Source organism: Schistocerca cancellata, chromosome 7 (assembly GCF_023864275.1).
Source record: "Schistocerca cancellata isolate TAMUIC-IGC-003103 chromosome 7, iqSchCanc2.1, whole genome shotgun sequence".
NCBI lineage: Eukaryota > Metazoa > Arthropoda > Insecta > Orthoptera > Acrididae > Schistocerca > Schistocerca cancellata.
The window spans coordinates 509823339-509846613 of NC_064632.1; the positions used below are offsets into that span (position 1 = coordinate 509823339).

General features: G+C 39.0%; 1 protein-coding gene across 1 annotated transcript in view; it reads right to left on the reverse strand.

The window, feature by feature from the left end:
• LOC126092254 (uncharacterized) overlaps positions 1 to 23275 on the reverse strand; it is a 353514-nt gene that overhangs the window by 134533 nt on the left and 195706 nt on the right. The window contains exons 5-6 of the mRNA XM_049907766.1: positions 4703 to 4902; positions 4463 to 4620 (exon numbers count right to left, since the gene is read on the reverse strand). Coding sequence (XP_049763723.1) covers positions 4463 to 4620; positions 4703 to 4902 — 358 coding nt within the window. The remainder of the gene's footprint in view (positions 1 to 4462; positions 4621 to 4702; positions 4903 to 23275) is intronic.

Consider the following 23275-nt stretch of genomic DNA (forward strand, 5'->3'; position numbering starts at 1 on the left):
ATGTACAAAGAACTGGGATATGTTAAGAAGTAAGGAATGGTGAGATATTCTTGAAGTTCTCTAAGGTTATAGATACAGTAATAAGGAGTAGCCCAGTATGCAGTACAATAGAAGAGGAATGGACATCTCTAAAAAGGGCAGTCACAGAAGTTGGAAAGAAAAACATAGATACAGAGAAGCTAACTGCTAAGAAACCATGGCTAACAGAAGAAATATTCAGTTGACTGATGAAAGAAGGAAGTACAACAATGTTCAGGGAAATTCTGGAATATAGAAATATAAGTTGCTAAGGAATGAAATAAAAGGGTAGTGCAGGAATGCTAAGACAAGATGGCTGCATGAAAACTGTGAAGTAATCAAAAAAGAAATGACTGTCAGAAGGACTGACTCAGCAAATAGGAAAGCCAAAACAAAAGGAAAGGGTGGTAACATTAAGAGTGCAATACGAATTCCACTGTTAAATGCAGAGGAAAGAGTACATTGAAGGCCTCTATGAAGGGGAAGATTTGTCTCATGTTGATTTAGAAGAGGTGTAGGATCCAGTATTAGAATTAGAATTTAAATGATCTTTGGAAGACTTAAAATCAAATAAGGCAGAAGGGGTAGATAACATTGCATCAGAATTTCTACAATCTTTGGCAGAAGTGGCAACAAAATGACTATTCATGTTGGTGTGGAGAATGTATGAGTCTGGCAACATGCCATTTGACTTTCAGAAACATATCATCCATACAATTCCGAAGACTGCAAGAGTTGACAAGTGTGAGAATTATTGCACAATCTGTTTAACAGCTCATGCATCCATGCTGATGAGAATAATATGCAGAAGAATGGAAAAAAAATTGAGGATGTGTTAGATGATGATCAGTTTGGCTTTAGGTAAGGTGAAGGCACTATAGAGGCACTTCTGATGTTGCAGTTGATAATGGAAGCAAGACTAAAGAAAAATCAAGACATATCCATAGGAAATGTCAACCTGGAAAAAGTGCTTGGCAATGTTAAATGCTGCAAGATGTTGGAAATACTGAGAAAAACAGGGGTAAGATATAGTGACAGTCAGAGGACATACAATATGTACAAGAGCCAAGAGGGAATAATAAGAGTAGATGACTAAGAACGAGGTGCTCAGATTAAAAAGGGTGTAAGACATGGATGTAGTCTTTCACCCCTATTGTTCAATCTGTAGATTGAAAAAGCAATGCTTGAAATTAAAAAAAAAACCTCAGGAGTGGGATTAAAATTCAAGGTGAAAAGATATCAATAATATGATTCACTGATAACATTGCTATCATGAGTGAAATTGAAGAAGAATTACATGATCTGCTGAATGGAATGAACAGTCTAATGAGTACAGAATATGGATTGACAGTAGATTGAAGAAAGATGAAGGTAATGAGAACCAGCAGAAATTAGAACAGTGAGAAACTTAACATCAGGACTGATGGTCACAAAGTAGATGAAGTTAAGGAATTCTTCTACCTGGGCAGCAAAATAACCAATGACAGATGGCGCAAGGAGGACATCAAATGTAGACTAGTAGAGGCAAAAAGGGCATTCCTGGCCAAAAGTATCAAACATAGGCTTTAATCTGATGAAGAAAATTCTGAGTATGTATGCTTGGAGCACAACATTGTATGGTAGTGAAACATGGACTGTGGAAAAACCTGATCAGAAGAGAAAGCATTTGAGATGTGGTGCTACAGACTAATGTTGAAAAGTAGGTGGACTGGTAAAGTAAGGACTGAGGAGGTCCTGTGCAGAATTGGAAAGGAAGGAAATATGTAGAAAACACTGTCAAGATGAAGAGACAGGATGATAGGACATCTGTTAAGACATCGGGGAATAGCTTCCATGGTACTAGAGGGAGCTGTAAAGGGCACAAACTGTAGAGGAAGACAGATTGGAATACATCCAGCAAATAATTGAGAATGTAGGTTGCAACGGCTACTCTGAGGTGAAAAGGTTGGCACAGGAGAGGAATTTGTTGTGGCCGCATCAAACCGGTCAGAAGACTGACGACTCAACAAAAATTGAGGCATTTTTGTTTCAAGCAAATTATTTAAAAGTCGGTGTTTCACAGTCTCTTTAACAGGATCAGGACTGGAAATTTTTTATGGCTGATTACAAGGCACAATTCACCTTGCAAAATATTAAAAGTACTCCATAAACCCCTCACTCCCCGGTCTCCCCTCCTTCCCCCGTATGGGTGCTTTTGGTCTCCACTTCAATGTGCTGAATTTGTTCACCATCTGCCATGATCACAGATGTTTCCTGACATGTGCTGATTTATAGGCCCGATAAAATTTTATCATAGACACCTGCGTAATGCAGCTGTGACCCATGCAACTTTTACACATGCATTGGCAGGCAAGCATACCTCAAACAAAAAGACTATTAACTGGATCCCAGAGATGCAACAAGCATTTGGCAAAATTAAAGATGCCTTGGCAAGGCTGCAACCCTGGCATTACCCAACTCACAATCACTTCAAATGTGAGTGATTTTGTGATTGGTGCCTTTCTCCAACAGTCAACAGTGGCATGCAACAACCTTTGTGTTTCTTTTCCAAAAATTTGACTGAGTCACAACATGAATAGTCAGCTTACAACAGAGAAATATTGGTAATGTATGAAGCAATGCAATAATTTAAAGATGACACTATGGCAGACCTTTGACAGTTTATACAGATCATTGTCTCTTAGCATATTCTAACAAAAACCTTACAAAAGGCTGTTGTCCTCGACGTGTCTGCTATTTTAACTCCATTGCACAATTCACAATGGGGGTGGGGGTGGAGTGGGATGGGGATGAGGGAGGGGGAGCTTTTACAGCTTCAAATTTTCCCTCTTGTCATTCCTACTTTGTCATGTTGCACTTTCTGCCAATCTTATTTTTTTAACATCTGTCTTGCCTGTTGCCCTCTTCATTTGCAACATTTTAACATTTTTTCCTCTTGCAGTTAAATTCAGTATCCTATATATCATCTGAGGATTTCTATTGGACCTTGCCTTTTTGTCTAGTTTATCTTCTGCTGCTTTCCCTATCTCATTCTTTGAAGCTACCCGTTTGTCTTTGTCGAAACTCTTCAACAGCCTCTGGTTCATGCAGCTTATCACTGTCTCCTTTCTGGAATTTCTTCAGTTTTAATCACAGTTTACAACCAATAAATTATGGCCAGAGTCCACATCTAGCCATGGAAATAGTTTTAGTTTAAAATCTGGTTTCAGAATCTCTGTCTTACAATTATGTAATCTAGCTGAATCCTTCTGGTGTCTACAAGTCCCTTCCACAATTATTCTGTATTTAATTGTATGCTGTAACAATTTTGGTTGTAAGTGGATCTATCACACCAGTTTCATTCTGCTTTCCATACATATAAGTTTAATTAGTTACATATACTAAAAGGAACTCTCAAACAGATTAAAATATGCTCAAGTGATGAAACTGTGGTAAAATTGATTAAGAGACCAATTTTCTGTATTAGCTTTCTTATTTTAGTTGCTCAGAGACTGGCACAGCCAGTTATGAATCATCCCAGTACATCCTCAGGTGTGTGTTGCATAAAATTTTTTTATCCATAGCTTTATAAGAACTGTACTTCTGACTTGTTTAGTTCAGAATTTCAGAATTCTTACTACTAAAAAATAAAATCATAACATGCAAATTAATAACAAAAGACATGAGCTGCTATCATAAAATGTCTTATAAGGTCGAATGTCACACTTTTATTTTAGGAACATCTGGTGCTCCCTAAATGTAAGTTATTATTGAAAATTGGCTTTATTAAGTTTAACTTCCATTGGTGGTTGCATCAGTAGTGCTTCTCATCACACCTTGGAACACACATTAAGCCATTTAGATAACATGAGATGTTAGACCTTGTAAGTAACTTTGTGATAATAGCTCATGCCTTTTGTATTAATTCACATGCCATGATTTTAATTTTTGATATTAAGTATTCTGAACTTCGTAAGTTAAAAGTATGATTCTCTTAAAGTTTTGTATAAATTTTTTTGTCCTAGATGTACCTGCATGGCAGAAAACTGATTGTGTCAGTCTCTGAGCAACTACAGTGAAACAGCTAATGTAGAAAACTGGACTCTCAATCAGTTTTACAAGTAGTTCAACAGATCAGCATATTTGAATCTGTTGGAGTGTTCCTTTCAGTATGTATAATTATTTTAGTTGTGGATGCCTCAGTTATAGGATTGTTTGCTTTACCTATTTACTTCTCGATTTCTGACATTCCAAACAGACAAATATAGCTTTGTTTCTTTTACTACTTGCAATTTTCAGTTCTGCACATTATCTCATAAATGATAATGTTTCAGATAGAAAATACACAGTTATTTTACAATATCTATAAGCCATTCTTTTTTGACATTAAACTTCAATTTTATATTGGAAAATTAATAATGAAATAAGGATTCAAATAAAAATATTGTTGTGATTACATACTCACTCTTGGACTAAAACAGCTTCCGCTTTGTTACTACAGTCTTTTTTCAGTGCATCATCTGTATAGTTTGTCTGAACACAACCATAAGCTACGCTGACATTGTTATTATTGCATAGACAATAGCAGCTTGTAAAAAGGTAATGAAGAATAACTTCTTGGTACTGAAATGAAAATAAGATGTATTTAATCAGTCATTTTAAAATATTATATTGTTTAAAATAAAATAAATGTGTATTTACTTACACTGCACTCTGATGACACATTCTCACTGGGCATTTCACAGTTATATATTGAGTGCAAATAGAGAATATCTTCAGGATCAGTACCTTCACAAGTATACAAGGTTAGTTGTCTTTCAAAACTTCCTGGCAAGAGTACTTTTACACTACCTGTGTTAAAGTCAGTTACGGTGAAGTTGCTAGTACCAATTTCTGCACCATTATCTGCACATAAATAAATAAGAAAATAAGATAATCACATTTATGAAACTAGCATGTAATTATTCTCAAATGTAGTTTAGTTTTAGTAGGAACAAATGCAGTAAGGGGTATGCAGTTTTACTTCAGTTGTCTTACTGCTTTTGAATGGGAGAGAAACAGCAGAAATAGAAGTATGATATGTCTTCTTACGAATTAAAGAAAACATAATGCTTTTGTAATAAGCTCTTTTATTGACTGAGACTCAAATATCATATGATGTGAAAATATACAATATACACAACAGCTCACACATCAGTATTGTAAATCCAAGAAACAGTTATTGGTATCTAAAATGTTACAGGTATAGCCATTATACAGTGTGTGGCAAAGAGAAAGTGTTAAGCATGCATAGCATATATTACATTGCATGCTCTCTATCTTGACATTTGCATTCCCCAGTTATAAATCAGTAGAAGTCAGAAGACTGTGCCATGTTATATGGTTGATTATTTTTGGTCACATCTGAAGTACTTGGGTGGTATTCCAAAGACATTCACTGTGGTGTTTGGGATATTATCACTGTCTTAAGACTCAACCAAGGAGAGATGACAGCCAGTATAGGTTGGAGAGCGGTCTGTGGTCAGAGACGGTGACTCCTACTGTGTGTGCAACAAGAAAAGAAATGTGGAGTGGACCTGCAAGCATGGTGGACAAAACAATGTTTGGACTCCATGCTGATGTTGACAGAGGGTCTGTGTTGTGCCAAGGAAGGCACAAGAATTGAGTATCACCACAATGGATGAATAAGAGCGGAAGTGGTTGTCAACTGTGGTGGACAAATGTTCAGTAGGTCAGTGACCATTCAAACTGAGGGTTCCACCAAAAGAAGTGGTCATCTTGAAGAGCATGGTAGAACTGTGTTATGAAAGCATCTCTGTAAGAAGTATGACACAAGACTGCAAAAACGACTTTTCGAGAAAGGTGTTTCAAGGAACCAGTGCATTCATTTTCAAAACTTTCAATCCAATGACACTTTGAGGTACAGTGAGCTGATTTGTACCTTATGATGTGTCACTAAAGGTAAATGTTAACAATGTGGCCAGCCAGAAGTGGCATGAGTGATTTGGAAAGCTGACCCATCAATGGGGTGAATTAATGCTAAGCAATTATTTGCTTGCCCCAGGTACAATTCGATAAAAGTTGTGGGACATGTGAAAAGCGAATGTACAAAGCTATGTATGTAGTTGTAAATGTGATCACTATGAATGAGTCTTCCAACAGTGAAATTTTCTAAAGTTAAATTACTGACCTGTTTTGCAAAGATTGGCTGTAGCCACAGAAGCAGTCAAGGTGGAGTTGTATGTTTGTATGTAGGATAAAAAGTGTAAAAATTTTCAGAACAACTGATGCGTGTTTTTAATGAAAGCTATCTTATTTAATTAATTTTGCAGAAATTATAATCCTTAAGTTTAAACTTTTTAAAAGTTTAAAACTTCTGTAATTTCAAAAGGCTGGAGATGTTGAGTATTGAAGGTGGTAACTGGTGTTATGAGTAAGGGCTTTTATGTTAATGCTTTTTAACTGATAGTGAAATGTTCCATATTTTTATCTGCAGTAAATTTTGAGGGTCTTGAGCTTAAATTAATATTTAATGGTCACAGAAGACAAATATCGGACATATAATTTAACAGTGGGTACTATTAATACATGCACCATAATGCATGGTACCAACATGTTCCAGAAAGCAATATGTGTAAAAGTGATTTTTCAGGTGGTCATATCTTATGTCTTATTGATCACAGGGACAAGAGGTCATGTGTTTAAGATAGCCCTTGGCCTACAGACCATTTGTATAGCTATCAGGAGAACAGGCACACAGTAGGTTCCTACAGTATAGGGTAAAAACTGGAACATTACACCCTTTATTACTTTATTATTACTTTATTACTATATCTTCGTCATTTACCAGCCATGGCTGGACAGACTGCATCACAAATACAATGTCTATCAATTAACATTTATACAACACCATATACAAAGTTTATATTACAAATAAAAGAAAATATTTATGCAGTGCACAAAAACACATAGAACACAGAGAAAATGAAATATAACTAAACAGGAAAGTAAAACTTCATAGTAGCAAATGAAAATACCATAAAGCAAAATGTTTACAAAACCATGTAGATCACACACATAAAGTTTCGTTTTGGCAAAATATGTACTTTAAGTAAAACACAAAATTAAATGTGCAGTTAACTGAGAACATAAAAAGAAGATTAAATTTAGGCAAAATTATATATAAAACATAGCAATATTTATTGTTTTGTCCATTCACTAGAATCACTGTTGAAAAACTCTTCCAAGAAATATAGTGAATGTTGTTTCAAGTCCTGAGCAATTTTTTTCCGAAATAATTCAGGTGGCAGGGATTTCACTTCTGGAGGCAGTTGATTGTACATTTTTAGGGCGACTGTTGGAAAGCTGTCTTGTGTACTTGATAGGTGACACCTTGGCACTTCAATGTTCCTCTTACAGCGAGTGTCATGATTACGTATTTCTTGTCTTATGCTAAAATTCCTTTGATTTTCTTTTATCTATATGAGGCAGAAAAACACATACTGGCTAAAAACAGTCATTATGCCTAGCCTGGTGAAAATAGGCTTACAGTGGTCCAGTCTTTCGCTAGAGGATATGATCCTGATGGCTTTTTTTTGTAATAGCAACAGATCTTTGCAGCCTGAGGAGTGAACCTACAACAACAGTCAATAGCTAATGTGGCTGTGGAAGAGTGTGTGGTAGACTATTGTGAGAAACTGGTCAGTTATTACCCTCTTCAGCTTCCTCAGGAGGTATATCACATGAGAAAGTTTGGTGCATACATATGCAGTGTGATCATTCATGGAGCAGAGTTTGCTGTCAGTCTTGAAGTCCAGTAGTCTGACAGTCTACATGTTTTCTTGGTCTTCAATGTTGGTTAGACTGCATATCAAATGTTGGGTTTTTTCTTCATTGATCTTCATTTTGTTTATGATGAACCATTCTTTTATTTCTTCAAACATCAAATTTGATGCACCAAGAGCTTCTGCGGCTGTATGTCCTTTGGCAATAAGGGTAGTGTCATCTGCAAACTGCAATATTTGACTATTACAGCTCACATCATTGACATAGATGAGGAATAGGAGAGGTCCTAAGACTGATCCTTGGGTCACTCCATGTTCCAGTTTTTGTTCAAGAGAAGTTGCTCCGTGCACTGATACTACCTGCTTTCGGTTTTCCAAATGAGATTGGAGTGTTGATAGAACAACACCTCCAACACCATAGCATCTTAACTTGGCTATTAGTGTTGTGTGTGAGATGCAGTCAAAGGCTTTGCTGAGGTCACAGAGTGTCAGTGTCACACACTCTCTCTCTTCAAAACTCTGTCAAATCATTTTTAATAAGTCCAGTGTGGCTGTCACTGTTGATCTCCCTTTGTGGAATCCGTGCTGTGTGTTTTGGAATAAGTTGTTTTCCTCAAAGTAATTCAGTACCTGGCGTTGCATCACAGACTCAGTAACTTTGGCTAGTACTGGTACCCCTGAGATTGGTCTGAAGCTGGACAACTCGCATGGATCCCCCTTCTTACATATTGGTGCTGTGTGCACCAGTTTAAGGAAGTCTGGGAAGACACCAGAAGATAGACATTTGTTTATTGCTATGGCTAGTGGCTGAGCTAATTCTGGAATAATTTTCTTTAGCAGTATGCAGGACATGCCATAAATGTCTACACTTTCTGAGTGTTTGTAGGAGTTCACAATTTTTATCATGTCTTCCTTCCAGTTTTGAATACTGCAACTGTCTGCATTTCTTATGTTTGCAGTCAGATCTAGGTCAGAGTGTGGAATTTGGGAACAAAGGATCTTTATTATGCATGATAATATACAATAACATCTCCCTGTACATCAATATAACCTTCAAGGTCACCAACAATTCACACACAGTCAGCTACAAGGTAGTAGTCTCTGATGTGTAGTGCTGTTTCAATGGAAGACAGTACCTCAGACTTGTTGGGTAGGAGGATGAGAGTAATATCCTGAGTCCTCCCTGGTCCAAGTTCCTTCTGTACAGGATGCCTAGACCTACCATTGACATGCCACTCACAGTCAAGTGGATGAGTAATGACAGATGCTGTATTTTCTGCAAAAGAGATGGTTTTCACAGGTGAGGATAGTACTTGAGGTATCTTTTGTATCTCTGGTATGTGAATTTTGGTAGCTCTCCCAATATACAATTTGCAACAGCTACCAATCTCTTGAAAGTAATCAGGGTGATTTTCAGCTGCTTACAAACAGCACCAAATTCATCCGAAGCCTGAGAAAAATATACACAGTGGGGCTGTGTTGTGACTGGTGCAACATTTTAAACAGTAAACAATATACACAGGGGGCTGTGTTGTGAGTGGTGCAACATTTTAAACAGTAAACAGTTAACTTTTAACCAAGCTTGCTATTTCTCTTTTAATTTATGGGTATGGAAGCCTTTCAGAACCAAAGTGCTTAACAACCAAACAAGATACATTTTAAAACAACAGAAAAACTTGGTAAAAACTTTACTGTTTCTTCAAAATATTTCTCAGGTTATGTCACAAAGAAATTTGACAACAGCATTAATTTACAATAAATTCAGACAATATAAATTCTTCTTAAATGAGAAAACTAATGTGACATAATATATTACTTATTTGCACTAAGTGTAAATCACAAATTCGAATTTACTATGACATGGTTATGTTCAACACTCTCAAGTTATGAAAATTCAGGGACTGAAAAGTTCTGTCATCTACAAGAAAAGTAGCAATGTCTTTCATAAAGTCATATGACAAGCAATAATTTACTGCAAATGGAACTCAGCACTTACAGATGTAAGCAAATGTTTTCCTTGAAAAATGCCATTTTAAATGAGTACATATTAAAGTACCATACTAAGTATACCCGAGGAAGCAGCAGTTTCTTTCAAACTTTCTTTTAATTTACTCAATTAAATTTAGATGGCATTAGCTGGAAGAGCATTTAGCAGTACAGTGATAGTTTATTGCTAATACAGCACACACATTAAGTTTCTTCGATTTTTGCTGTTATTTTATATCACGACTCGCTCCACATCCCTGAAGATTCTCCTTCTTGATAGGCTCTGCTGAACATCATGAATGATTGACTGAATAAATGAATTGCAATAGAAATAATGTTGAAATTATACGCAATGATCAAACAGTATGGAGCAATACTTCTGTATGCTATTTCTTTTTCCCAATGAAATCAGGCTCAAAATTATGTATAACAACTGTACAAGTCGTTTCCCAGCTAGCACTCAAGCTTATTTCAAGGTGGATATTGAGTTTAGGTTCAGTTGAAAATTCAAGATTGAAAAATCAACCTGTTACACAGCTTATTTCAAGGTGGATACTGAGTCTAGGTTCAGTTGAAAATTCAAGATTGAAAAATCAACCTGTTACACAGTTTACATCAAGCTGTAAAAATTTAGCTCGAATTAAAATAATTTTCGCAAGCTTGAAATAAACTGTAATTTCCCTTGAAGGCCGTACACCAGATGCGCACAGCATAGCTTCCATAGACGTCCATAGGAAGCGCCACAAGCGTTTATAAGCCTTGCACTGACTCTGCTAGGTTTACGGCCATTTTGCCTTTGTGACATGTGTTATTGTTTGTTGACTACTGTGACGTTTGTTTTATACTGGAAAATAGTTTGATAAATGTGTGACGTCTCCTGCCTTACTGCTACACTGGGTCTGAAGAGGATATATAGTGTATTACAGGTACGTAGGTGCATTTTTCTCTTGTGGTACATTAATATTTTAATGTTAAATATTATTATGTAACATAAAGAAATATCATATTCTTTTATGTAGAAAAATTGAGCATGGATGAAAGTGAAATGGATTACCAGCTAAGAATACATATTGCAAGTTGTTCAGCAAAAAGAGGTCACTTTAAACTAGCTCTCTAGTACGTGGCACCAATAAATTAAAACTTAATGTTACATTACCTTTTTAAAATCTCGTCTTTTTATATATATCGCCCTATTACATTTGTTTACTTGTAAGTACCAGCGTGTGTCACACCATGAATGAATAATCATGAAGTGTGAAAAGTTTCTTTGCAAATACTAATAGTAATGACATGGTGAACAGGAAAAAGTACATCAAGAACCAGTCACTACATAGGTGTCAGTCTTTTTTATTTACATAGCTGTGACTGCTCTTTAATTGCTCTTAATTTTGTTGTTCCCTAGGTGAAATAATACTGCAAGGCCTACTGGTACTTCTTACTTTTATTGTTATTTGTAATGTGGCTGAAATCTAATAAAAGGCAATATTAAAATATGACAAGGAGAACATTTTTTGTTCTTTTACATTTCAGTTCCACTGAACTGGTAATTTCTTAAATTCATTTCGATTTCATCTTTTATTTCATTTTGATTCAGTTTTACTCACCAAAAAATAATTGTGGATAGAATAAAACGTCTACATTTTTCTAAACAGTAGTTTCCTTATAAGCTTACAGTATGAGGTGTAATTGTTTCTTTATAATTCAGATTAAATGGCCCTGAAACTGTTAGAAATAGTGATGTGTGGCTTCTTCACGAAGTCATCGCAAAATTACCCAAGTGTCATCTTTACTTTAAAAATTTCAAAGAAAAAGTTATTTCAAATTACTTTAAAAACTCTTTGGAATGAAGTCACCAGAAGCAGCTGCTTACTCAGTGACGTTTATACTAGTTAATGATTCTTACTACATCAGTGAGTTTGAAGTTATTTTGCTAATCTGGGGCATAAATTATATTTAGGTTGATTAGTTTAAACTTTTTACATTTTTTATGTTTAGGTATGGCTAACATTTCCTTTTACCTGTTGCAGGATCATTATACTGGCAGAAGTCAGCAATATTTAATCCTACTCTGGTCTGTGTGCTGGGGCCGTAGGGGCTTCAGAACAATTAAATTTTAAAATAAAACAATTTTAAACACTTTGAAAATAAAAAATTTTAAACATACATGTCTTGATAATTTTTTTCACACCATTTCCATTCTGATATTTATTTAATTAATTAGGTTCAATAAATTTAGATTAATAATTATATAGCTTAAAACAAGCTGTAAATACCAGGCTGTATTCCTCGTGTTTAGATACAGCTGGAGCCAAACTTGATAAGTCGAGCTTGAAATATAGCTTGAACTCTGCCAACTTTGATGTTTGTTTCAAGCTTGAATCCAGCTAACAGGCCTGAATATTCCAGCTTTGATCAAGCTTATATACTTGAACTTTACATCTGGAAACAAGTTTGAAACCAGCTTACTGTGCTATCTGGGTTACATTTCACACATGAAATTTTGAACAACTTTACTAACATGTACTGGGTGAATGGATATACTAACATTTGTTATGTGCTAATAGCTTAGAGGGACACCACAACATATTAACATCACTGACTATTGACTTTGGTCTCATACACGTGATCTTTAGAACTGTAGGTGTGCTTTAGTTGATCCTCTGGCAGTGTCTTGTAAGGATGTGGTCTTGTACTGTTATTCATGTAATAAGGAGTGTGGCTACCTCATATTGGGACATGTTATTCATGTGTCACCCTGGTCCTATCTTGGAGTAGGTCACCACACAGGTGACCCATGATGACTGCATACTGATCTACTATCATGCCAATTTGGATACTATGTATCAACAATGTAGACATTGTTCAACCAAAGCATGCTGTAATTCAAAAGACAAGACTGACTTCAGGTGTGTTGGTGTGTACTGTGCTCCACAATCAACTCTTCAGCAAATCACACTCAACAAATGTGAAAGTGACACTCATCAGTGAAGTGCTCTGATAGCAGACAGTAATATCAAACAATAGCAGAGTGCAAACAATTTCCCGTGTGACTTCATTACCCTTCCACCTTTGCCTGAAATCCTGGCACATACTGAGTCACAAGAGTTAGATATGCAATTGTTTGCCCTTGCTGAAATGTCTTCAGTGGCACGTGTGAGATCGTTTGACCTGGTGCTGGTGCCTCAAGCTGTACAACCTTTGGATATTCCTACCACACTCCCCACTGTGCTTTGAACATACGCAGAATATTTGTCTCTCATACACTTACAGATGTCACCCTGCCAATCGGCATGACTAACTACTGATGCCACCTTCACCCACTTTGGCAGACATCCCAAACTGTCACCATTTCACTTGGACCAACCCAATGTCTGGTTCACAATAGTTTAAAGCATCCTTGCCACATATGGCATCACTAGCATTGGTGCCAAATTTGTTATGCTGCTGTCACTTAGGAGAGCTTTCTGATGTGATAAGTGGCATAATTTTCACAGATAACAAATACATTGCAGCAAAATTGGCTCTTTTGCAATACCTCTCATGGATGCTGGAAGAGCAACTACAGCAAGTTATTTATAATCTACAAGTGTGAACAGGACTCCATCACAGCTCTGGTGTAGGATATGCACACTAGCTGATTATCAACTGATCCTGAGCCACATGCTTTGGACCTCATGGGTGGGCAAATTTAAATCAAAAGCGCAACTCGTCAGTATCACCCATGACGTGGATCACCGGATAACAGGTTCTAATTAGCTGACAGAATCTCTGCTGGACTTCAGCAGTGACAACACATCACTACCATTGACAATAATACCACCGCACGTGGACTGTAGCACTAGCCTCAGTATGCCTGCTCTCTTGCTGCAGCTGAGCCAGCCTACACTAACCAGTCTCTTCCAATTACAAGGTCAGGCCCCAGCCTAGAACAGTGACCTTCACACAAACACAACAACTTCCCACACACATCTAGAATTCACATTTCTCACCCAGTAATGCCCATGCAGGACTGGCTTTGCTGGTTTCTCACGCAGTCTGGCAATACTACTAATCTCACACTGTGGTAATGAATCATCTCCTATGGCACCACCATAGAATGGTAGTAGACTTTACATCCTTGATCCCTCATACTAACAATATTATATCATCCATTCAGTCTCCAATGTATGTACAACAACTTCGGTCCTTCCTCTTACATCACAGAGCTGTTCTACTGCACAATTCCATGGCGAAAGTGACTTGCAGACTGGAGTTGCTATCTTAAAGATGTGATCACATGTAACTTCCTCATCACAGATGTCAGTGAACTTGTACATGGTGATGATTTCCTTTGCCATTTACAATTACTACTGGATTTGGTTAGTGGTACTGTGATTCACTGAGACAGAGGCCACTCCACTGCCAGTGTCACTAGCCATGTCCTTCTGGCAGCACAGCACACCCTCACCACGTCTCCTTTGGATGACACACTGTACTGCACTTTGATGGATGACCATCAACATTAGCTACAAGACTGCATCACATCACTCATCCAACTACTCCACTTTGAGACACATCTTGATTCCCTACAACTACAGTAGAAAAATGATGCCATATGATGAGCAGTCCACAAGATATTAGAGGAACTCACTGCAGTACTGTGCCATCTACAAATTTACCAGGCACAACAGTAATGTCCACTCACCCATGATCACTTTGTTGCACCATGTCAAGCTGATCTGACACAGCAATGGCAGTTGTCAAAGAAGCACATCTATCGACACAACCTTCACTCATCAACAAGATCAGTAACCTGCCTTCTGCTCATGAGCTTCCCACTGAAACTCTGTGCACTTCTGCACCTCCAGTCTCTCCACAAGCATTGTTTATGCAGTATGCTACCACAAACAGATAAGTACACAAGATTACCTTCATTCCAGGCCTTTCTGTCCACCAAAGACTGTGCAGGTAACCACTGGACATCCTACATGCAATTACGGCAGCAGTCAATAAACTCTTAAAAGTGGGAGTTGTGGGACCTCTGAACAGTTCCTGGGCTCCAGTCATTAACTTAATGCCCAAGAAAGACTGGACTGTACATCTATGTGGAGACCACATGGCCCTTAATACTCACACAATAATCAACAGCTACTGGATACCAAAAATTTAAGATTTCACCCTCTACCTCTTGAGAACTTAAGTTTTAGTGTCCTTGACTGTAAGCAAGCAAACCTGCAGGTATTCATGAGTGCAGAAGACATTCACAAGAACATTATTGTCATCCTTTTAGGTTGTTTCAGTTTCTATTTATGCCATACTGCCTCAAAATGCGCCTCAAACCTGGCAACAATTTATTGATGGTATTTTGTTCAAGCACTCTTTCTGCTAAGCCTATCAAAAGGTCATCTCCGCTTTTTCCCCATGCAAGAACACATACAAATTGCATCTTAAACAAGTTTTTGACATGCTTGTTGATGATGGTGACATGATTAACAAAAACAATACCAGCTTCAACAAACTGAAGTCATCTTTCTTACATACACCATCAGTGCTGCAGACATTCATCCTATATCTCAGCAAGCTGAATCCATCCACCATCTACCATCTGCCACCATCTCCAGCAGGAAGGATCAGGTGTACAGCAACCACATTGATTTTTCTCATGTAAACTAACTGTTTCACAGTGTAAGTTGTCCACATGTGGCTGTGAACTTCTAGCAGTTTATGAAGCAGTCACCAGTTCAAATATGATGTAGAAGGGAGACCGTTAGTCATTTACACAGACCTCTAACTGCTAGCAGACTCAATCCAAAATCTGTCAAAAGACATGTGGCCCCGGCAATTTGCCTCTGGACTATAGTGCACAATTTATTACTGACATCTGCCATTTGAAGGATGTGAACAACATCGTTGTGAACTATCTCTCACAGATAAACACCGTACCCAAACAGACTGACTGTGATAAGTTCATGGAGAGACAGCTGCAGGACCAGCAACCATAAGACCTTCTCCACAATCCCACTACTAACATCAAAATTTAACACTGCCTGGTACTGGGAATGTCTAGACAAACCTTGTGTGATGTGTTACAAAAGTGAACTCACTCCCCTGTCCATCAGCTGCTTTGGAAAATCATCTTTGACCAGTTGCACAACTTGTTACATCCCGGCGTCCATCCAATGACATGCCTTGTCATTGATCACTAGCTATGGCTGACCATTAAGAAAGGTTTTAAAGAGTGGATATGTACATGCATGCCACGCCAGCAGAGTAAAGTGGGCTGTAGTACTCTACTGAAAGCAGCCTCAAATTCAGATGATTTTTAAGTTTTAGAGAATATATAAATTTCTTAATTTCTGAAGGAGAACTTGGTGATCCATTCATATGACTGAATTTTATGAGAGTTGGTTTCTCAACATAATGCTGTGATTTTTTTCTTCCTTGACATGTTTGTTTCTATACCTTCTACTATATTTAAGAAATGATTATTAAATATATATTTGATATCTTTGACTCATGATTTATAGCCATTCCATTCAGTTCAATAGTGATGTTATCCTGTTCTGTGGCTGTCCCTTACTTCATTACACTCCAAATAGCCTTAAGTCTGTTGACAGAATTACTAATTTCTGACATCAGATGGATTTTTCTTGATTTTTTAATAGCCTTTCCTAATAATTTTGAATAGTTCTCATAGTGTGCAACTACTGCAGGCTCTCTATTTGTTCTTCCCTACAGATAAATTTACCCTTCCATTTCACAGGATACTTTAATGCCTCTAGTGATCCAAGTTTTTTACATGGCTATTTAATGTCCCTTCTGACTGCTTTTGCAGAAAGGTAGTTTAAAATAACAATATGGATTCATCATGGAATAGATTAAATTTTATGTTCATGTTTGGTTCATCTCTATTCTTAAAAACATTTGTTATAATATTGTGAAATACACACACACACACACACACACACACACACACATACACACACACACACACACACACACACACACACATGCAAATGCATCTGACACACAGGCATGACCGCAGTCTCAGGCAACTGAGGCCACAATTGCCTGAGACTGCAGTCGTGTGTGTGAGATGTGTTTGTGTTAGTGTGTATGTGTGTGTTATCTAATTTTGACAAAGGCCTTACTGGCTGAAAGCTAATCTGCGACAGTCTTTTTGTTGTGCCTATCTGCGACTCAGCTTCTCTGCTATATGGTAGGTAGCAACTTTCCTTTTCACAATATTGTTACATTCCATTCTGGATTTTCCATTGTTTAAACATTTGTCCTAGAATAATTAACTATTCCAATTGACTCCCACTGATGAGTATCCATACTGAAAGACACTATCTTATCTATCCTGGCTAACTGTGCATATGATCAGAGAGAACACTTGTTACTGGATCAACAGTTATTTTCTTGCTTTGAGCTTCACCAAAGAAAACATTATCTTAGGGTCATACTCTCTTTATCCACCTCCATTGGAAAGTTAATTACCGAGATAAAACTGTAGGATCAAAATAAATTTTCCAAATCATTTTTTCTATCATATTCCCTTAGCAAACATATACTAAAGTCATCACAGACTATTAACTGCATGCTGCTGTCTGACAGAGAGCATAGTAAGGAAACCAGATGCCTTATAAACAGTTAAAAATTTTCCAGTAGACTCTGTGTACAATTATAATTAAAAGTGAACTACAGTGGTGTCCGAAATTAAAGCAACAAACTGCTATTTCCTTGTCCTATGTCTAAGTCACAATACAGTCATACCAACTGTCAACAGATGTCCACATGATAGTGTTCTGCATGGAATGTGGCACTCCAGACAACAGACAACCATGCCAGCAATGATGTCTGGGCACCCATCAAACGGGATATATTTTTTGGGTGGTCCCACATCCACAACTGATATGCACATCCACAGATGGTGTTGTGCAGCATAGAGAAGACGCCTACTGCACTCTGGAGTGGAGAAGCATAGGAGGAATGGAAGCATGACAGTCACAAACTGATATGGCCTGATAGCTTAATGTGAACAATTCTGCTGTTTCTCAGATGTGGCAACAGTTTGTAGTTTCAAAACTGTATCCCAAAGACCAGGGCAGGGCTGACAAAATGTGACATCAGAAAGAGAGGACAGTTATTTGGCTTTAAGGACATGATGGCACAGTCTTAGTACTGCATGGCAACTGGCATCTGACTTTGCATCATCCACTGGACATATTGTTTTGAGGCAAATGGTGTACAGAGGGCTTCAGCAGAGTTACTTTTATTATCAGAGATTTCCTGTATGTGTACCACTGATGTGACTTCACAGAAGGGAACGTCTACAGTGGAGTTGTCAACACACCACCTGGAAGGCTGAACAGTGGGCCAATGTTCTTTTCACACAAGAGTCCCAAATTGGTCTGATGAGTGAGTCTTGATGGATTCACATCTGGAGGAAAGGTGGAACATGAATGTGGGACCCAAAGCTTGTGGAAAGAGAAGGATATCGATGATGATCCTTAATGGTGTCAGCAGGTATTATGCCTACCACTTGAACAGCTCTTCATGAAATTGTACAGGTGAGTTGACAAGGTTTAACTGCTGTCAGGTATCAAGGTTGTATCCTTGGAAGAGATGTGGAGTAACCTGAAGGTTTCAGATTGATTATAAAATGGTTAGACAGGGATTTAGGAATCAGCTTTAAATTGTAAGACATTTCCAGGGGCAGATGTGGACACTGACCACAATTTATTGGTTACGAACTGGAGATTAAAACTGAAGAAACTGCAAAAAGGTAGGAATTTAAGGAGATGGGACCTGGATAAATTGAAAGAACCAGAGTTTGTAGAGGCTTTCAGAGGGAGCATTAGGAAATGATTGACAAGAATGGGGGAAAGGAATACAGTAGAAGAAGAATGGGTAGCTTTGAGATAGATAGATAGATACTGTCTACAGGAAAATAAAGAGACCTTTGGAGAAAACAGAACCACCAGTATGAATACCAAGAGCTTAATGGAAAATCAGTCTTAAGCAAAGGAGGGAAAGCAGGAAGGTGGAAGGAGTATATAGAGGGTCTATACAAAGGCAATGTACTTGAGGGCAATATTATGGACATGAAGAGGATGTAGATGAAGATGAGCGGGAGGTATGACACTGCATGGAGCACCTGACAGAGCACTGAAATATATAAGTTGAAACAAGGCCCTGGGAGTAGACATTATTCTGTTAGGACTACTGATAGCCTTGGGAGAGCCAGCCACGACAAAATGCTTCCATCTGATGAGCAAGATGTATGAGGCAGGTGAACTACCTTCAGACTTCAAGAAGAATATAATAATTCCAATCCTAAACAAAGCAGGTGGTGAGAGGTGTGAAAATTACCAAACTATCAGGTTAATAAATTACGGCTGTAAAATACTAGCACAAATTCTTTACAGAAGAATGGAAAAACTGGTAAAAGCCAACCTCGGGGAAGATCAGTTTGAATTCCAGAGAAATGTAGGAACATGCAAGGCAATACTGACATTATTGTGTTGATGGCCACGGTCAGCCGTCTTCAGGCTGCTGCCTCGGAGTGTAGCGGCAGTGGGGAGTCTGGTGCATCACAAGGTACACCCCAGGTGTTACATGCTTCACCCACAGTCCCTGCTGTTGAGACATCTTCGCGGGTACTGGGCGCGGTTGGGCCACCCTCTACCCAAGGGGAGTGGCGAGTTCAGCGGCGTTCGCGGCGCACGAGGCGGAGGGTCAGTGTGGAGGATGGCCGTGTGGCATCGCCCGCTCTGCCTGTGAGTGGACATGTGGCTGCTCCTTCAGCAAGGTCCAAGCAGGCACACGGGGGGAGGGGTTTATTAGTTATTGGGAGCTCCAATGTTAGGCAGGTGATGGAGCCCCTTAGGGATATAGCGGGAAGGTCGGGGAAGAAGGCCAGTGTTCACTCTGTCTGCTTGCCAGGGGGTCTCATCCGAGATGTGGAGGAGGCCCGACCGGTGGCGATAGAGAGCACTGGGTGCACCCGACTGCAAATTGTTGCTCATGTCGGCACCAATGACTCCTGCCGTCTGGGTTCAGAGGTCATCCTCAGTTCCTAAAGGCGGTTGGTGGAATTGGTGCAGGCAGAAAGCCTCGCTTGCGGGGTGAAATCAGAGCTAACTATTTGTAGTATCGTTCCCAGAACCGATTGCGGTCCTCTGGTTTGGAGCCGAGTGGAAGGCTTAAACCAGAGGCTCAGACGATTCTGCGGAGATCTGGGGTGCAAATTTCTCGACCTCCACTATCGGGTGGAGAAATGTAGGGTCCCCCTGAATAGGTCAGGCGTGCACTACACGCCAGAAGCGGCTACAAGGGTAGCGGAGTACGTGTGGAGTGCACATGGGGTTTTTTAGGTTAGAGAATCCCCTCCCTAGGCCCGACAAGATGCCTCCTGAGATGCGGCAAGGTAGGAGTAGGCAAAATGCAACAGGGAATAACAATATTAATGTGCTAATAGTAAACTGCAGGAGCGTCTACAGAAAGGTCCCAGAACTGCTCTCATTAATAAACGGTCACAACGCCCATATAGTACTATGGACAGAGAGTTGGCTGAAACCAGACGTAAACAGTAATGAAATCCTAACCTCAGATTGGAATGTATATCACAGAGACAGGCCGGACAGTGAAGGGCGAGGCGTGTTTATAGTGATAAGAAGTGCAATAGTATAGAAGGAAATTGACGGAGATCCGAAATGTGAAATGATTTGGGTGAAGGTCACAGTTAAAGCAGGTTTAGACATGGTAATTGGATGTCTCTATAGGCCCCCTGGCTCAGCAGCTGTTGTGGCTGAGCACCTGAAGGATAATTTGGAAAATATTTCGAGTAGATTTCCCCACCATGTTATAGTTCTGGGTGGAGATTTTAATTTGCCGGATATAGACTGGGAGACTAAGACGTTCATAACGGGTGGCAGGGACAAATAATCCAGTGAAATTTTTTTAAGTGCTTTATCTGAAAACTACCTTGAGCAGTTAAACAGAGAACAGACTCATGGCAAAAACATATTAGACCTTCTGGTGACAAACAGACCCGAACTATTTGAAAAAGTTAACGCAGAACAGGGAATCAGCGATCATAAAGCGGTTACGGGATCGATGATTTCAGCCATAAATAGGAATATTAAAAAGGGTAGGAAGATTTTTCTGTTTAGAAAAAGTGACAAAAAGCAGATTTCAGAGTACCTGTTGGCTCAACACAAAACTTTTGTCTCAAGTACAGATAGTGTTGAGGATCAGTGGACAAAGTTCAAAACCGTCATACATAATGCGTTAGATGAGTATGTGCCAAGCAAGATCGTAAGAGATGGAAAAGAGCCACCGTGGTACAACAACCGAGTTAGAAAACTGCTGCGAAAGCAAAGGGAACTTCACAGCAAACATAAACATAGCCAAAGCCTTGCAGACAAACAAAAATTACGCGAAGCGAAATGTAGTGTGAGGAGGGCTATGCGAGAGGCATTCAATGAATTCGAAAGTAAAGTTCTATGTACTGACTTGGCAGAAAATCCTAAGAAATTTTGGTCTTATGTCAAAGCGGTAGGTGGATCAAAACAAAATGTCCAGACACTCTGTGACCAAAATGGTACTGAAACAGAGGATGACAGACTAAAGGCCGAAATACTAAATGTCTTTTTCCAAAGTTGTTTCACAGAGGAAGATTGCACTGTAGTTCCTTCTCTAGATTCACACAAATGACAAAATGGTAGATATCAAAATAGATGACAGAGGGATAGAGAAACAATTAAAATCGCTCAAAAGAGGAAAGGCCTCTGGACCTGAAGGGATACCAGTTCAATTTTACACAGAGTATTCGAAGGAACTTGCCCCCCTTCTTGCAGTGGTGTACCGTAGGTCTCTAGAAGAGCATAGCGTTCCAAAGGATTGGAAAAGGGCACAAGTCATCCCCGTTTTCAAGAAGGGACATCGAATAGATGTGCAGAACTATAGACCTATATCTCTAACGTCGATCAGTTGTAGAATTTTGGAACACGTATTGTGTTCGAGTATAATGACTTTTCTGGAGACTAGAAATCTACTCTGTAGGAATCAGCATGGGTTTCGAAAAAGACGGTCATGTGAAACCCAGCTCGCGCTATTTGTCCACGAGACTCAGAGGGCCATAGACACGGGTTCACAGGTAGATGCCGTGTTTCTTGACTTCCGCAAGGCGTTCGATACAGTTCCCCACAGTCGTTTAATGAACAAAGTAAGAGCATATGGACTATCAGACCAATTGTGTGATTGGATTGAGGAGTTCCTGGATAACAGGACGCAGCATGTCATTCTCAATGGAGAGAAGTCTTCCGAAGTAAGAGTGATTTCAGGTGTGCCGCAGGGGAGTGTCATAGGACCATTGCTATTCACAATATACATAAATGACCTGTTGGATGACATCGGAAGTTCACTGAGGCTTTTTGCAGATGATGCTGTGGTGTATCGAGAGGTTGTAACAATGGAAAATTGTACTGAAATGCAGGAGGATCTGCAGCGAATTGACGCACGGTGCAATGGAATGCAGCCGAATTATAGCTGGTGATGCTGAGGGAATTAGATTAGGAAATGAGACACTTGAGGTAGTAAATGAGTTTTGCTATTTGGGAAACAAAATAACTGATGATGGTTTGAAGTAAGGAGGATGTAAAATGTAGAATGGCAAGGGAAGAAAAGCGTTTCTGAAGAAGAGAAATTTGTTAACATTGAATACAGATTTAAGTGTCAGGAAGTCCTTTCTGAAAGTAATGGTATGGAGTGTAGCCATGTATGGAAGTGAAACACAAATGATAAGCAGTTTAAACAAGAAGAGAATAGAACCTTTTGAAATGTGGTGCTACAGAAGAATGCTGAAGATTAGATAGGTAGATCATGTAGCTAATGAGGAGGTACTGAATAGAACTGGGGAGAAGAGGACACATTCTGGGGCATCAAGGGATCATCAATTTAGTACTGGAGGGAAGCAAGGGGGGTAAAAATTGTATAGGGACACCAAGAGATGAATACAGTAAGCAGATTCAGTAGTTCCTCAGAGATGAAGATACTTGCGTAGAATAGAGTAGCATGGAGAGCTGCATCAAGCCAGTCCTTGGACTGAAGACTACAACATCAACCAACAGGTACCATGATGAGATCTTGGGACCTCATGTGCAGTTGTTGCAAGATGCTGTGGGCCCAGACTTTGTATTGATGGACAATAATGTTCGGCCTCATATAGCATGGGTGGTTGATGTTTTCTTGGAAACAGAAGATACTGCGTGCACAGTGTGGACTGTTTGCTCTTCCTATTTGATCCCCATAGAGTATGTCAGGGATGAGATGGGTTTCATCACATCAGCATCCACCAACCACTCCCCGAGACTCGCAAACAGCTCTGCATTATTGCCTCAACATGACATTGATGACATCATGCACTGCATGACTCGTCATTATCAGCCCCTTGTTGCTGCAAGAGGTGGCCACATCCCATACTGAGAATATCAATCAGTTGTCAGAATGTATGTGCAAATCTG